This window comes from Mauremys mutica, chromosome 7 (assembly GCF_020497125.1).
Source record: "Mauremys mutica isolate MM-2020 ecotype Southern chromosome 7, ASM2049712v1, whole genome shotgun sequence".
Classification (NCBI taxonomy): Eukaryota; Metazoa; Chordata; order Testudines; family Geoemydidae; genus Mauremys; species Mauremys mutica.
This window is the reverse complement of record NC_059078.1, coordinates 1,094,900-1,110,174: the sequence shown is the minus strand read 5'-3', so window position 1 is coordinate 1,110,174 and position 15,275 is coordinate 1,094,900. Positions and strand designations below refer to the sequence as shown.

The window sequence follows — 15,275 nt, the reverse complement described above, 5'->3', positions numbered from 1 at the left end:
CTACCTTTGGTAGTGCATGGCCCCCCAGACTTAGTCTCTTTGTCTTCCTGCAAGGTATCATTGGAATCTACAGTTTTATTTCTGATGATTTTCTTGCCATTTCATTCAAGTATACACCTTCATCTCTTTAAATCTTCTTTCACTTCCTCTTTGCTATCCCCCATGAGTACTACATCATCTGCAAAAAGCATGCACCAGGGTGTCACTCTCTGGATGTTTTCTGTAAGTGTATTGAGCATGTGAACAAAAAGGAGCTTAGTGCTGACCCTTGCCGTGTTCCGACTCTTACTAGAAACTGTTCAGTTTCTCTGCATGGGCTTCTAACTGTGGTAACAACACCCTCAAATATGTCCTGGACAAGACTGACATAGTCTTCAGCGATCACTTTCCTTCCCATATAAAACCAGATGACTGCTCTCAGAACGTGGTCATAAGCCTTCTCAACTTTGATGAATACTACGTGCAGGATTTTCTTCTTTTATTTATGTTTGTGTACAAGCTATTGCATCCATTATGGATTGCATCCATTATTGACTTGTCTGTCACAAATACAAACTGATTGTCACTGACCTTTACTTCTCTTCGTAGTCTCTTACTCTTATCAATAACTTTTTCTCATATCTTCATCACGTGGCTCATGAGTTTAATGCCACGGGAGTTACTACAGTCTTTTTCTATGCCTCCTTTTCTCTTAAAGATTGGTACTAATGTATTCTTTTTCCAGGTATCAGGCATCTTCTCAGTCCTCATGGTGAAATTAAACAGTTATGCCAATATAGTCATGCCTACATGCCCCAGGCACTTTCATATTTCTGCTGGTGTGCCATCAAGGCCAAGAGGTTTTTTATTTTTCACATTGCCCAATGCTTCTGCAACTTCTAGAACAGGTGCCACCAGACCCTGGTTTGGTTTTATCCTACAGCATGGTTCTCTTGGATTCCCTTCATTCATAAATCTTTCAAAATAATTTCTCCATCTTTCCTTAATCTGGATCTCATTGATTAACGTATTTCCACTTTAATCTTTAGTGACTTTGGTGAGATCAATGTCATTAGTTCTCTTATCATGGGTCTTTGCCAGTCTGTCTATTTCTTTATTGTCCTTCATTTTAAGAGAGGCATAAAAGCCTTCCGTAGCTTTAGCCTTCGTGGCTTCCACCTCTAGCTTTTTGGCTCTTTTTACAGTCTTGAAAATACTGCTGTTGGAGTGTTGAGTGCCGAAGTTTAAAACACCTTGTCTTTTCCTTCCCACCCTCTCGTACTTTCTCATTCCACCACCAGATCTCACTGGGGGAAAAGGCTCTGGTTTTTTTTGTTTTTATTTTTTACCAAGCAGGTTCGTTGCACATTCTTGAATTTTGCTTGCAGTATGATTCTGTCATTGATTTGTAACGTCTCTTAATCCTTCTAAAGAGTTTTTCTGCAACAATTCTGTTGTAATCTCCTTGCTAACTTCATTGTGCTTTTACCACTAGGTTTTCTCTACTGCTTTGGATGGTTTTCTTCCTATGTAGAATATGTATCCACCGTCAAGAACCAGCATTCTATGTTGAGTTGCATAACTTTCCACTGGTATGACCCTTCAGTTTCTGATGTTCTTCAGCTCAGCTTGGTTTATCCGGAAGTATTTGTCATCTTTCCTCATGTGACCATTAAGGTTGGCTCCAATTATGATTCTTTCTTTCTCACATTCTGTACAATGGTGTCCATTTCTCCCCAGAAATCCTCTTTTTCTTGTTCATTACATCCCACTTGGGATTCTTATGCACATATAATAGTTAGGGGGCCATTTTCACCAAAATTATCCTGTCACTTGCTTTATCCACAACCACTACACATTCCCACATCACTTTGTGTAAAACTAGACCAACTCAATTTCTCTTATTCAGAGTACCACAGTATTATGAACCAAGTATGAACAGTATTAAGTACCAAGCTTATAGCCTGCTCTTTGTCTCTTGCCTTTGCTACCTTCCATGTGGATTCTTGGATGCAGTCAATCTGTATTTTCCTTTTCATCAACATCTAAGCCAGTTCTACACTTTCTCCAGTTAATGTCCCTATATTCCTATTTTCTGGACTTTCTTCTTTGACTGCATCTGTCCAGAAAGATGCAGTCGCACTCAGATGAGGATGCTATACTTTGTTTCTGAAGAATGCCCTAGTTTTCATAGAGGGTGCATAAATAACTCATTTTATGGGTTTCTTTGGCAAAGTTTTACGGCCGGCTTCCAACACTCCTCCTCTTTCAATCAGGCTTGGGACTAGCTATAGTGGAGTTTCGGCCCTGATTGCATCTGATCTAACTATGTAATATTTAATGCTGTCTGAAATAGCCCACTTGTCCCCCACCTATCTAGCCTTGCCTGCAGGAAAATCTACAGGAGTGAGAAAAGGAGAAGGAAATTTCAAGATTCTCCTTGTGGATATTTTTCTTAAATTTTTCCATCAGAAATGTAGAACAGGGTCTGTCTCCCCATGGAAGCAGCCTTCAGGAACCACCTTCAAACCCTGTAATTCCCATAGGAGAACAACAAGAGGCCAATTCCATCTGTGTGGAGGCCCTGTCCCTTCATGCCAGCCTTGTGTTCTTAGCAGCTCCTTCCCACTCCCTGGCAAGGTGCTTCCCTTGAAACCTCACTGACAGTGTTTCCCTAACCAGTGGTTGCCTCGGGGATTCCCCTGAAAAGGGTGTCCCCATTGCAAGACCAAGGAAAGGGAGGTGTGGAAAAGTCTATTTGTCCAGGTACTTATGTGGCACCTTTATAGCATCAGTGTCCAGAACTTGAGGCTGAATGAGGTTTTCTGGAGAATGTGTGGGACTATGGAATTATGCTTTTGTTATGCTGGGTGTTGGGTAAAGTATCTGTGAAGCTGGTGGGCATAAGAGCCATCCTTCATTCAGGGTAAATGTAAACAATTAATGTGTGTCAGCTTTTAGCAGAAAACAAGAGAGTGACTCTCAAACTGGTTTGTAGGCCCCGGACTGATGGTAGTCCATTAGGATGTGTTTAATAACCAACAATACAGGATTGGATGGTTGGTAGAACAGGTGTTACCCTGAGTGGCTATTTTCTGAAGTGGACTGCAGAATGAAAATGTTGGAGAGCCATACAGTATGATGTTGTTCTTATGCATGCTAATCTCGATTTATGTATGATATCATTACCATAGACTCTGCCTCCCGTTTTTTTATGTATTTATTCTTGCAACACTCCTTATGAGATAGAGTATTACTGTTATTTCCATGTATCAGAGGGGTAGCCGTGTTAGTCTGGATCTGTAAGAGCAGCAAAGAGTCCTGTGGCACCTTATAGACTAACAGACTTATTGGAGCATGAGCTTTCGTGGGTGAATACCCACTTCGTCACATGCATCCAACGAAGTGGGTAATCACCCATGAAAGCTCATGCTCCAATACATCTGTTAGTCTATAAGGTGCCACAGGACTCTTTGCTGTTATTCCATTTTACAGATGAAACACAATCAAGGCACAGAGAGGCTAAATGACTTGCCCAGGGTCACAAAGGAAGTCTGTGGCAGGGCAGGAAATTGTACTTGGGTCTCTCAAGTCCCATGCAAGTGCCCTAACTACAGAACCATCCTTCCTTCCTTTCTGTAACACAAAGTCTGAAGGTTAACTGACTTACAGTATTATCTAAAATAGTTTGCTATTTCATTACTTAGTCATGATTTTTACTTGAGGTTCATTCCCTTTCTGCTCTACATTATTTCAGGACTAATAAATCATCCAGTCGGAGCAGTGCTCCTAGTGATTATTCCAGCCTCAGTGACTCTCAGTTCCTCTTTGGTTCCCAGTTCTGTCCAGAGAACTCACAGTCAGCACCAGTGCCCCTGGAATGCAGTGCACAGTCAAGACAACAAAAAAGCTCCCAGCAGAACTCTCAGGATGTGAGTCTGACTCTTGGAATTTCTCAGCTAGCATTGTACTACCTGTGGGGAAGTATTAACAATTCAAAATTAATTCAAAAGACTGTAAGCTCTTTGGGGTAGGGCTCAGTTTCTTGTTCAAGTGATTGCACATGTGCATTCCACTCTTGGTGTCAACATACACAGTCGCTGGAAATTTTCCCCTCAGTGGTACCTGTCAGGGCAGCTTGAACACCCTTTGCTGCCATGCACCAGTGGCACCAGTATAAAGGGCTCAGCTGACCCCGAGCCCCCTCAGTTCCTCCTTACCACCCATGACAGTCGCTGGGTGGTAAGGAGGAACTGAGGGGGAACTGCAACTGTTCGTCTTCCTTTCAAGTGCTCTCAATAGACGGGGTACTCATGTATTGTATTGTAAATAGTTTAGTAAGAACATAAGAATGGCCATATGGGTCAGACAGTATCCTGTCTTCCAACAGTGGCCCATCCCAGATGCTTCAAAGAGAATGAACAGAACAGGGCAATTATCAATTGATCCATCTCCTGTTGTCCAGTCCCAGCATCTGGCAACTGGAAGATGCTGGAACTGTGTTATTACAGGTATCAGTGTTTCAGTATAGTTAGTTAGGTGTTACCCCACCTGAGGGTTTCCGTCGATTCCTAGTGCCGAGGGAAGTCTTGGTCACAGGGCTTCAAGCCCTGAATTTCCTGCAATAAGGCTATGCCCGTGGGCGACCCCCACTCAAGTTGCTTAAAGTGCCTTGGGGAAGCTCATATAGGGAAGCATTGCCAAACTTGCAGGGACTTTAAGTCTCACACAAAGAGAGATCATGAAGCCAGGCTAAAGTTTCTACTCATGGAGGTGGCCTTGTGACCTCCATCTGAGCCAGGTTGGTGAGACTCAGCACCAAGTGCTGCAGGATCAGTAAGGAGTGCGCCTCCTACTGTGCCTGAATCTCAACACCACTCACCATCCAGAGTGCCTAAGAAACTGACTGCCGAGAGGGGAAGATCCCCAGTATCTAAGTCTGCTAGGCATGAGGTTAAGGGCAGAGTGCAGTCTTATTCAAAGCACTCCTTTGCTTTGGCACCACAGAAGCTGGCACCGTGGACAGTGGAACCTAGGCAGGTACATAAGAATATAAGAATGGCCAGACTGGGTCTGACCAAAGAGCCATCTAGCCCAGTATCCTGTCTGCCAACAGTGGCCCATGCCAGGTGCCCCGGGGGAATGAACAGGTGATCATCAAGTGATCTATTCCCTGTCGCTCATTCCCAGCTTCTGGCAAACAGAGTTTAGGGCAGAGGTGGGCAAACTGCGGCCCAGGGGCCACATCCAGCTCTCCAGATGTTTTAATCTAGCCCTCAAGCTCCCACCGGGAAGCGGGGTCTGGGGCTTGCACCACTCCGGCGCTCTAGCAGGGGAGTGGGGTCGGAGTCTTGTCTCATTCCGCAAAGCTCCTGGAAGCAGCAGCACTTCCCCACTCCGGCTCCTATGCACAGGGGCAGCCAGGGGGCTCTGCATGCTGCCTCCACCCCAAGCGCCACCCCTGCAGCTCCCATTGGGTGGGAACTGCAGCCAATGGGAGGTGCAGGGGTGACAGCTGTGCACAGGGCAGTGCACGGAGTTGCCTGGCTGTGCCTCCACATAGGAGCCATAGGATGGACATGCTGCTATTTCTGGGAGCTGCTTGAGGTAAGCGTCACCCGGAGTCTGCCCCCGACTCCCTCCTGTGCCCCAACCCCCTGCCCCAGCCCTGATATCCCCCTCCTGCCCTCCGAACCCCTTGGACCCAGCTTGGAGCACCCTTCTGCACCCCCAACTCCTCATCCCCAGCCCCATTCCAGCGCCTGCACTCCCAGCCGGAGCCCTCATGCCCTCCTGCACCCCTACCCCCAATTTTGTGACCATTCATGGCCTGCCATACAATTTCCATACCCAGATGTGGCTCTCAGGCCAAAAAGTTTGCCCACTCCTGGGCTAGGGGCACCATCCCTGCCCATCCTGACTAATAGCCATTGATGGACCAATTCTCCATGAATGTATCCAGTTCTTTTTTTAACCCTGTTATAGTCTTGGCGTTCACAACATCCTCTGGCAAAGAGTTCCACAGGTTGACTGTGTGTTGTGTGAAGAAATACTTCCTTTTGTTTGTTTTAAACCCGCTGCCTATTAATTTCATTGGGTAACCCCTAGTTCTTGTGTTATGAGAAGGAGTAAATAATACTCCCTTATTTACTTTCTCCACACAAGTCATGATTTTATAGTCTTCTATTGTATCCCCCCTTAGTCAAAGATGAAAAGTCCCAGTCTGATTAATCACTCCTCATACGGAAGCAGTTCCATACCCCTAAACTTTTTTGTTGCCCTTTTCTGAACTTTTTCCAATTCCAGTATATCTTTTTTGAGATGGGGCAACCACATCTGCACGCAGTATTCAAGATATGAGCGTACCATGGATTTATATAGAGGCAATAAGATATTTTCTGTCTTATTATCTATCCCTTTCTTAATGAGTCCCAACATTCTGTTCACTTTTTTGACTGCCGCTGCACATTGAGTGGATGTTTTCAGAGAACTATCCACAATGACTCCAAGATCTCTCTCTTGAGTGGTAACAACTAATTTAGACCCCATCATTTTATATGTATAGTTGGGATTATGTTTTCCAATGTGCATTACTTTGCATTTATCAACATTGTGATAGTGTTGTGATAGGATCAATCTTGATGTCTGTCACGAGAGATTGAATAGATTGGAATCTTGACTCTGAAAGGAACACAGCCCCTATAAACTCACCTGCCATTTTGTTGCCCAGTCACCCAGTTTTGAGAGATCCTTTTGTAGCTCTTCGCAATCTGCTTTGGACCTAACTATCTTGAGAAGTTTTGTATCATCCTATAAACTCTGTCTTCTGTATGGAGATACTGTATCATCTGCAAATTTTGCCACCTCACTGTTTACCCATTTTTCCAGATCATTATTGCCCACGCTGGACGCATTTGGAGCGCCTGAGATCTTCTAGCCCTATGGGTGCCGGTATCACTGGCAGTTCAAGATTCGGCACTATAAGTGCTGCCAGATGTGGGGGAACTAGCTGTGCCAGCCCATGTACCTCTGACAGCTTGCCCTTCAATACCGTTAACGGGGAAACCTGCGACGCTCACCACTCTGCATGCTTCTCCACCTTGGCACTAGTCACTGGCACCATTGGGAACAGCACCTTTGTGGTCAGCAGAAGGAGAGTGGTCTTCCTCCAAGTCAGAGACTGGGTCCTGTGTCTCCCACCATCAGAGCCACCCTCACTATCCCTCCTCAAGGCACTACTACCCTATCACAGACCCCTCCCCAGGAGTACCATCGAGTACTTGGCCAGGAGGTCACTAGGGGCCTATGCCTGTCCAATGGCCTTTTTGGAATCTGTGCGGCTTTCCCTCAGTTTCCATATCATATTCCAGGCATTCCTACTTGGTGGCCTCAGAGAGAAATATTGCACCTACCCACCAGGCAGCACCCATTCCCGACTCCAGTACCAGACATCAAAAGCTAAATCAGCAAGATCCTGCAGGTCAAGAAATGGAGGAAGAGCAACCCCAGCCAGTGCTGGCCTCCTCTTCCTCGTCCCCTGGTGAGGCAGTCTCAGCAGAGGGCATTTTGTCTTCCTCGGATGACTATAAGGCACACTAAGAATTGTTAAAGAGGGTTGCCTTAAGCCTGGACATACAGGTAGAAGAAGTAAAACAATCCTCACGCTGCCTGATTGATATTTTGGCCACAGCAGGTCCTTCCAGATTGACTACACCTGTCAATGAGGCCATTATGGACCCCATTAAGGCACTGTGGCAGACCCCTGCATCACTTGCCCCCACTTCTAAAAGGCTGAGTGCAAATTTTGTGTGCCCTCTCACGGTTATGAATTCCTTTCTCCCATCCTCACCACCCCCCAGTGTCTGGTAGTATCTGCTGCCAATTAGAGCGAGATAGTCAGAGTGCAACCACAAAATCAAAATACACAACAACAAAAAACTCCGGACCTCTTTGGTAGAAAAGTTTATTCCACTGGGGAGGGAGGGGGGGTGTTTGCAACTCCAGACTGCCAACCAGCATGAACTTTTGGGCAGGTGTGACTTTAAGGTATGGAATTCCATGCTAAAATTTAAAGACCTGCTGCCAGAAGATGCTAGACAGGAGTTCTCCTCAGTTGTGGATGAGGGGAAATCGGTGGCGAGGGCATTGCTGCAAACTGCTCTAGATGCAGCTGACTCACCTGCCAGGTCCATGGTTTTGGCAGTGGCCATGCGCAGGAGCTCCTCATTGCAGTCCTCTGGGCCTCCACGGGAGGTCCCTGTATGAGGGATCCACGCTCTTTTTGGAGCAGACTGATGCTAAACTCCACGGGTTATAGGACTCAAGGGCAACCATAAGGTTCCTTGGGTTGTACACCCCAGCCCCTTCCAGGAAGCACTTCAGCCCTCAACAACCCTCTGGTATTCCTGCCCAGCTATCTGACAGGACAAGCAGAGAAAGCAGAGTAGGGGTTATAAGCATAGAGCACTTCCTCTTTCTGCCCCTACATCAAAGCCTGCCCCGCCCCCGACATCCAGGGGGTGCTAAGCAGGCATCCTGATGGGATGACCAAGGATCCCGTACTAGTTTCCAGGATGCCAGACCCCATTTGTCCTCTGTTTGCAAACTACCGTACCCATTTCCTCAGTGCTTGGTCCCTACCGCCAGGGACCATTGAGTGGAAGTAGGATACATGCTCCAGTTTATTTCTGCCCCTCCTTCACATCATCCCTCCCTGTCCCTCTTCATGAGGAGCTTCTGGTTCAGGATGTCCAATCTCTTCTTCTCATGGGAGCCCTAGAGGAGGTTCTACAGCGTTTAAGAGGGAAGGGCTTCTATTCCTGTTATTTCCTAATCCCAAAAACAAGGGGCACTCTCAGACTTATTTTCGACTTGTGTTAGCTCAACAATTATCTCAAAAAGATAGTTTTGCATGGTTGTCCTGGCATCCATCAATCCCTCACTGGATTCTGTAGACTGGTACACTGCCCTTGATTTAAGAGATGCCTATTTACATGTGTCAATATACTACGGTCACAGAAAGTTTCTAAGGTTCATATGAAGCACTCACATTACCAGTTTGGCCAGTCTGAAGCTCCCAAGGGGTTCACAGAATGTGTGGCTATGGTAGCAGCGTTCCTGATAAGAGTAGGAGCACAGGTCAACCCTTACCTGCACGACTGGCTAGTCAAGGGCTGGTCCAAAGCTCAGGTTATATCCAGCATTCGACTCATCCAGTCAACCTTCAAAGACCTAGGCCTGTTGATCAGCACAGACAAGTCTACACTTTACCCTGTACAGAGGATAGAGTTTATAGGGACTGTGTTCCTTCCAGAGTCAAGATTCCAATCTATTCAATCTCTCGTGATAGGATGAATCTTGATGTCTATCACAACAGCTCAAAGCTGTCTGAAGCTCCTGGGGCACATGGCCTTGTTTATGTTTATGTAGTACAAAACACAAGGCTGCACCTCAGGCCCTCCAGACATGGCTGGCCTCGGTTTACTTGCCACATCACCATCATCTCGACACTGGTCACGGTAGCTTTTTGCAGGTTCTAATTTCATTGAGTTGGTGACTGACCCCTCACTGTTCTGTGCGGGTATTCCCTTCCTTCACCCTCAGCCTTCAATGACACTGGTCTCAGATACATCATTTCTAGGGTCAGGAGCTCAATGGGGGCCCCTCCAAAATCAGGGCCTGTGGTCCTTGAAGGATCTCACTCTTCATTTCAACATCTGAGAGCTCAGAGTGATTAATCTGGCCTATCAGGCTTTCCTACCTTATATCAGAGGGAGAAACCTGCTTGTTCTTACAGACAACACTGCAGCAATATTTTACCTCAGCAGGTAGGAAGGAGCTCACTCATCCCGCCATTGTCAGGAAGCAATTCACCTGTGGGAATTTTGCATAGCCCATTTGATCAACCTTGAGGCCTCTTACCTTCCAAGGGTACAGAACAAGCTAGCAGATCATTTTCAAGTCACCACGAGTGGCCTCTCTGCCCAGATGTAGCCAGATGTATTTTCCAGCAGCGGGGGACTCCCCAAATAGACCTATTTCCAAACAAGTCCAACAGAAAATGCCATCAGCCATGCAAGGCCACAGTCCAGGCTCTATCACAGACGCCTTCCTGCTACCCTGGACAAGAAAGCTTTATTATGTTTTTTCCCCAATCCCACTCCTAAACAGAGTGCTACAAAAGATCAAGTGGGATAATGCTCATGTTATATTATTAGCATAAATGTGGCCCTGCAAGCCCTGGTTCTCCGCTTTTCTGGATCTCTCAGTGGCAACTCCAGTTTCACTCCTTTTGCACCTAGATTTGATTTCCTAAAACCATGGTCTGCTTTTCCACCTGAACCTGCAATTCCTTCATTTAATAGCCTGCAAACTCCATGGCTAAATCCCAGGGAGAAGGCTTGCTCGGAGCAAGTTTGCCAGGTCTTACTAAGTAGCAGAAAGCCCTCCACCAGGGCTGCCTACCTGTCAAAATGGAGGTGGTTCTCTATCTGGCTGTTGAACTGGAGTCTCGCTGACGCAGTTGTCCCTCCAATGAATATTAAACTATCTGTTGCACCTGAAACAACAAGGGTTAGCAATTTCCTCCAGCAAGGTTCACCTGGCAGCAATATCAGCTTTCCACCCTTGTGTGGATAACTGTTTTGTTTTTTTCTAATGAGATGTGTGACACACTGTACTTCAAAGTAGCAACCTGGAGCCCTCATGTTCACCACTATCAAAAGATTATATGTTTTGTACAAAATATACCTTGTGAGGTATCATTTTAAAAGTCTTGATCTGCTTCACATTAATATCCTGTTGGATTGCATGAACTACCATTGTTTGTGAAGTTATGAAGTATTGCTATATATGTTACTGAAATATGTTGTGAGGTTGGGAACACCCACAGCGAGCTTTCAGTTGCAACAAGGAGTAGCCATACGTATATTGATGGCCCATCAAAAAAAAAATCCACTATCCCCAAGGCTTCTTAGAGAAGGCATGTACACCATGGAGGTGGACTAACCCATGTCACAGCAAGGATCTTTCTAGCAGCCAGAAGAAAGTATAAAAGAGGGGTAGTGATATCATCACATGTCCTCTTCCCTCCCCCACCATCTCAACACCTGGAAGAATGTCTGGAAGAAAGACTTTGAACTGGGGAAGATTGGTCCCAGAATGGAAGGTGGTACAGTCTGTGTATAGAGGAACTCTAAGCTGCTTGTACCATTCGTTAGGTTGAGACGCTGCTTGATTCAAATCTTGTTTAGTTTAAGTGAGAATTTAGACTGCACATTTTTTTTTGTTTCTTAAGTAACCAACTCTAATTTCTATGCCTGCTACTTATAATCACTTAAAATCCATCTTTCTGTAGTTAATAAATCTGTTTTATATTTTACCTAAAATAGTGTGGTTTTGGTTGAAGTGCTTGGGCAATCTCAGCTCAGATTATAAAGGCTAGTATATGTCCATTCCACATTGAGTGGCGAACTACTTAATGAACTTGCACTGCCCAAGGGAGCCTTGAGCAGTGTAAGATGGGATAGTTCTGGGGTGCAATGCTGGGAGTTAAGGGAGGTGAGCCATTTATACTGGTGTGGCCAGCAGCAGAGGGTTCTCAAGCTCTCCTGACAGGTACCTCTGAGGGGAAATTTTCTGGTGACTGTGCATGGGGTGTGGACATACCAAGTGTGGAATGGACATGTGCAACACAGCTTGAAGAACAACAGTTACAAAAGGTAAGTAACCATTGTGTCTAGCACAGTGGGGCTCCAAGCTTGATCAGGCACTACCACAACACAAATACACCTCAAGATCGATATAACACGACCTGATATAACACAAATTTGGCTATAACGCGGTAAAGCAGTGCTCCTGTGGGGCGGGGCTGCGCACTCTGGTGGATCAAAGCAAGTTTGATATAACGCAGTTTCACCTATAACGCGGTAAGATTTTTTGGCTCCCGAGGACAGCGTTATATCGAGTTAGAGGTGTAATAAAGTAATAAGGTATACAGCACGCAAGAAAATGTTAGTTGCTGGTGAAACAGAAATGCTTTTTGATGTAGTAGGAAGATTTTTTTTTATTACTAGCTGAAAGAATCTGTGGACAGCAGGCAGCATCTTCTGCCTAGTGGTTGGAGCCCAAGGTTGTATTTACACCCAATAGTTCGCCTCTGGCGACAATCTCTCCTTGTGGGTGTCGCTCTCTGGGGCAGCTCCACCTAACGAGTACAGTTCCCAGTGGCAACCCTGCCTGGTGGGTCCAGGTCATGGGCAGCAGCTTCACCAAATAGGTGCAGTTCTTGGTGGGGTAGCGAAACTAGGGCTCTCCCACTCCACTGGGTTCTGACCCAGGGCCCTGAAAGACTGGTTCATCTTCGCTCACCCCGAGGTGCCTTGTGTCAGCCTCCAGTCTACTTCTCTGGGTCACTTTCTACCTTCCTCTGCATCCCAGCCAGCCACCGTCCGTCCCTGGGGAGCACTTCCTTCCGGACTTCCTGCCCTGCTCCTAGGGTGACCAGACGTCCTGATATTTAGGTGTTTGTCCCGCATCCCGACTGATCTTTGGTCAGGACACAATTTGTGCTGATATTTCGTTCCACTGGCAGCACTCGCCTTTTTTATCTATCTATCTATTTATTTACTTATTTATTTGGGAGGAGGGATAGCTCAGTGGTTTGAGCATTGGCCTGCTAAACACAGGGTTGTGAGTTCAATCCTTGAGGGGGCCATTTGGGGATTGGTCCTGCTTTGAGCAGGGGGTTGGACTAGATGCTCTCTTGAGGTCCCTTCCAACCCTAATAATCTATGATTTATTGCTGCTCCGCCAGCAGCGCTCAGCTTTTTTTTTTTTCCCCTCACTGGTCCACCAGCAGCAGTCGCCTTTTTTTCCCCTTCTTCTTCTTCTCCCCCGGCAGACCCTCCCCCGCCCCATGTGTCCCAATATTTTCTCCCTCTCATCTGGTCACCCTACCTGGTCCCAATCTCTGATGCCGTAGCTTCCCTGTTCCCTGGCTTGGCGTGGGATCTGGCCACATCTCCACTGGAGCTCCCAGAGAACATTCTTTTCCCTTGACTGCCAGCCCTGTCTGGCTGCCTTTTAAGCCTGCTTCCAACCTTAGCATGCTCAGCACAAGCAGCGGGGCGAGGCCTCCTGAGGCCAGAGTTGATCCTTAACCCCCTCTTGTCCAGTTAGGGGCAGCTCCAGGCACCAGTGCAGCAAGCGCATGCCTGGGGCAGCAAGCCGCGGTGGGCGGCCTGGTGGTCACTGTGAGGGCAGCAGTTAGGCAGCCTTCAGCGGCACGCCTGTGGGAGGTCTGCCGCTCCCGTGGCTTTGGCGGCGGATACGCAGAAGGCACGGGACTGGCAGATCACCCTCAGAAACGCCGCCGAATCCGCGTGACTGCTGTGCTTGGAGCGGCAAAAAACATAGAACCGCCCCTGTGTCCTGTGAGGGGTTTATACACACTGTCACAAAAGCATATGACTGATCAGCTAAGAACATGTAATTTATGTTAGATTCTCTGTTAATGGGGTAGGTATTTTATTTGATTTTTTCGTTTCAATTACTAAAATAATGTAAAATTATTCCAAGCATGAATGCATTTATACCAGACATTTAAGCTAAAATATCAGTTATTCCTTCTGTGGATAACATGTATCATGTTCTGTGGACAACATGATACATACAACATGATGGGGGCTAATTTAGCTACAACGAGTCAGGAAAAAGATCTTGGAGTTATCGTGGATAGTTCTCTGAAGATGTCCACGCAGTGTGCAGAGGCGGTCAAAAAAGCAAACAGGATGTTAGGAATCATTAAAAAGGGGATAGAGAATAAGACTGAGAATATATTATTGCCCTTATATAAATCCATGGTATGCCCACATCTCGAATACTGTGTACAGATGTGGTCTCCTCACCTCAAAAAAGATATTCTAGCACTAGAAAAGGTTCAGAAAAGAGCAACTAAAATGATTAGGGGTTTAGAGAGGGTCCCATATGAGGAAAGATTAAAGAGGCTAGGACTCTTCAGTTTGGAAAAGAGAAGACTAAGGGGAGACATGATAGAGGTATATAAAATCATGAGTGATGTTGAGAAAGTGGATAAGGAAAAGTTATTTACTTATTCCCATAATACAAGAACTAGGGGTCACCAAATGAAATTAATAGGCAGCAGGTTTAAAACAAATAAAAGGAAGTTCTTCTTCACGCAGCGCACAGTCAACTTGTGGAACTCCTTACCTGAGGAGGTTGTGAAGGCTAGGACTATAACAATGTTTAAAAGGGGACTGGATAAATTCATGGTGGCTAAGTCCATAAATGGCTATTAGCCAGGATGGGTAAGAATGGTGTCCCTAGCCTCTGTTCGTCAGAGGATGGAGATGGATGGCAGGAGAGAGATCACTTGATCATTGCCTGTTAGGTTCACTCCCTCAGGGGCACCTGGCATTGGCCACTGTCGGTAGACAGATACTGGGCTAGATGGACCTTTGGTCTGACCCGGTACGGCCTTTCTTATGTTCTTATGTTCTTATGTGTTTCTGTTCATTAGGCTTCATGGAAGAGAGATGGATTCATGACAAATTAAATGTCCAGTGTTGTTCTGATTTACTTCCACAGACTGAACATTTATTTACCCATTGCTGTTCATTATATTATAGCAGTCATGTCATTGATTTTCAGAGAGAGTGAGCCTGTATGTTCTAGGTATTTCTCACATGCTTTTATAACAGATTATCATGTGCAATCATATTATTCATACTCAAATAGCACTTATACTGTTAGTACATACTTGAGGATCAAAATAAAGACACTTGTCATTAGAGATAAGCGAAGAGTCATTGTGCCAGTTTGTGGTCTAAGGCAATAATTCAGTTCTAGCCTCTTTCTGACCCCCCTGCAGTTTGCTAAAGTCTCCCTCCATTGACTGCAGTAGCTTTTCATCCAACATGGAAAAGGAAATTCTCTCTTCAAGATGAAAGAGGGCAATTTGATGTGATTTGCATTCAGATTAAATTAAAATTTAAGGGGAAGTTGATTCCATTTTGCTCAGCATAGTGTTTGGAAAGTTTGTAGGATGAGAAGGAGGTTTTTGCTCCTTAAATATTAAACATTAAAAATCTTGTCCTCAAACCCATATTGAAGCATATTAAAAACTGACTTCCAGTGTATAATGCTAGAATATTGGGGTGATGTTTACATGCCAGCAAAATGTTGTCATTTAGTAGGAAGCTCAGCATCAGCTATTTAAGTTAAATAATTTACAGATATCTCACTGTGGGAACTTGAATTCTTTCACTGCTTTTCCT

General features: G+C 45.6%; 1 protein-coding gene across 5 annotated transcripts in view; it reads left to right on the top strand.

Moving 5' to 3' along the window:
• IHO1 (interactor of HORMAD1 1) overlaps positions 1-15,275 on the top strand; it is a 75,454-nt gene that overhangs the window by 26,625 nt on the left and 33,554 nt on the right. For all 5 annotated transcript variants that reach the window (XM_045025175.1, XM_045025174.1, XM_045025171.1 and 2 more), the window contains exon 3: positions 3,737-3,911. In XM_045025175.1, the coding sequence (XP_044881110.1) occupies positions 3,737-3,911 (175 nt within the window). The remainder of the gene's footprint in view (positions 1-3,736; positions 3,912-15,275) is intronic.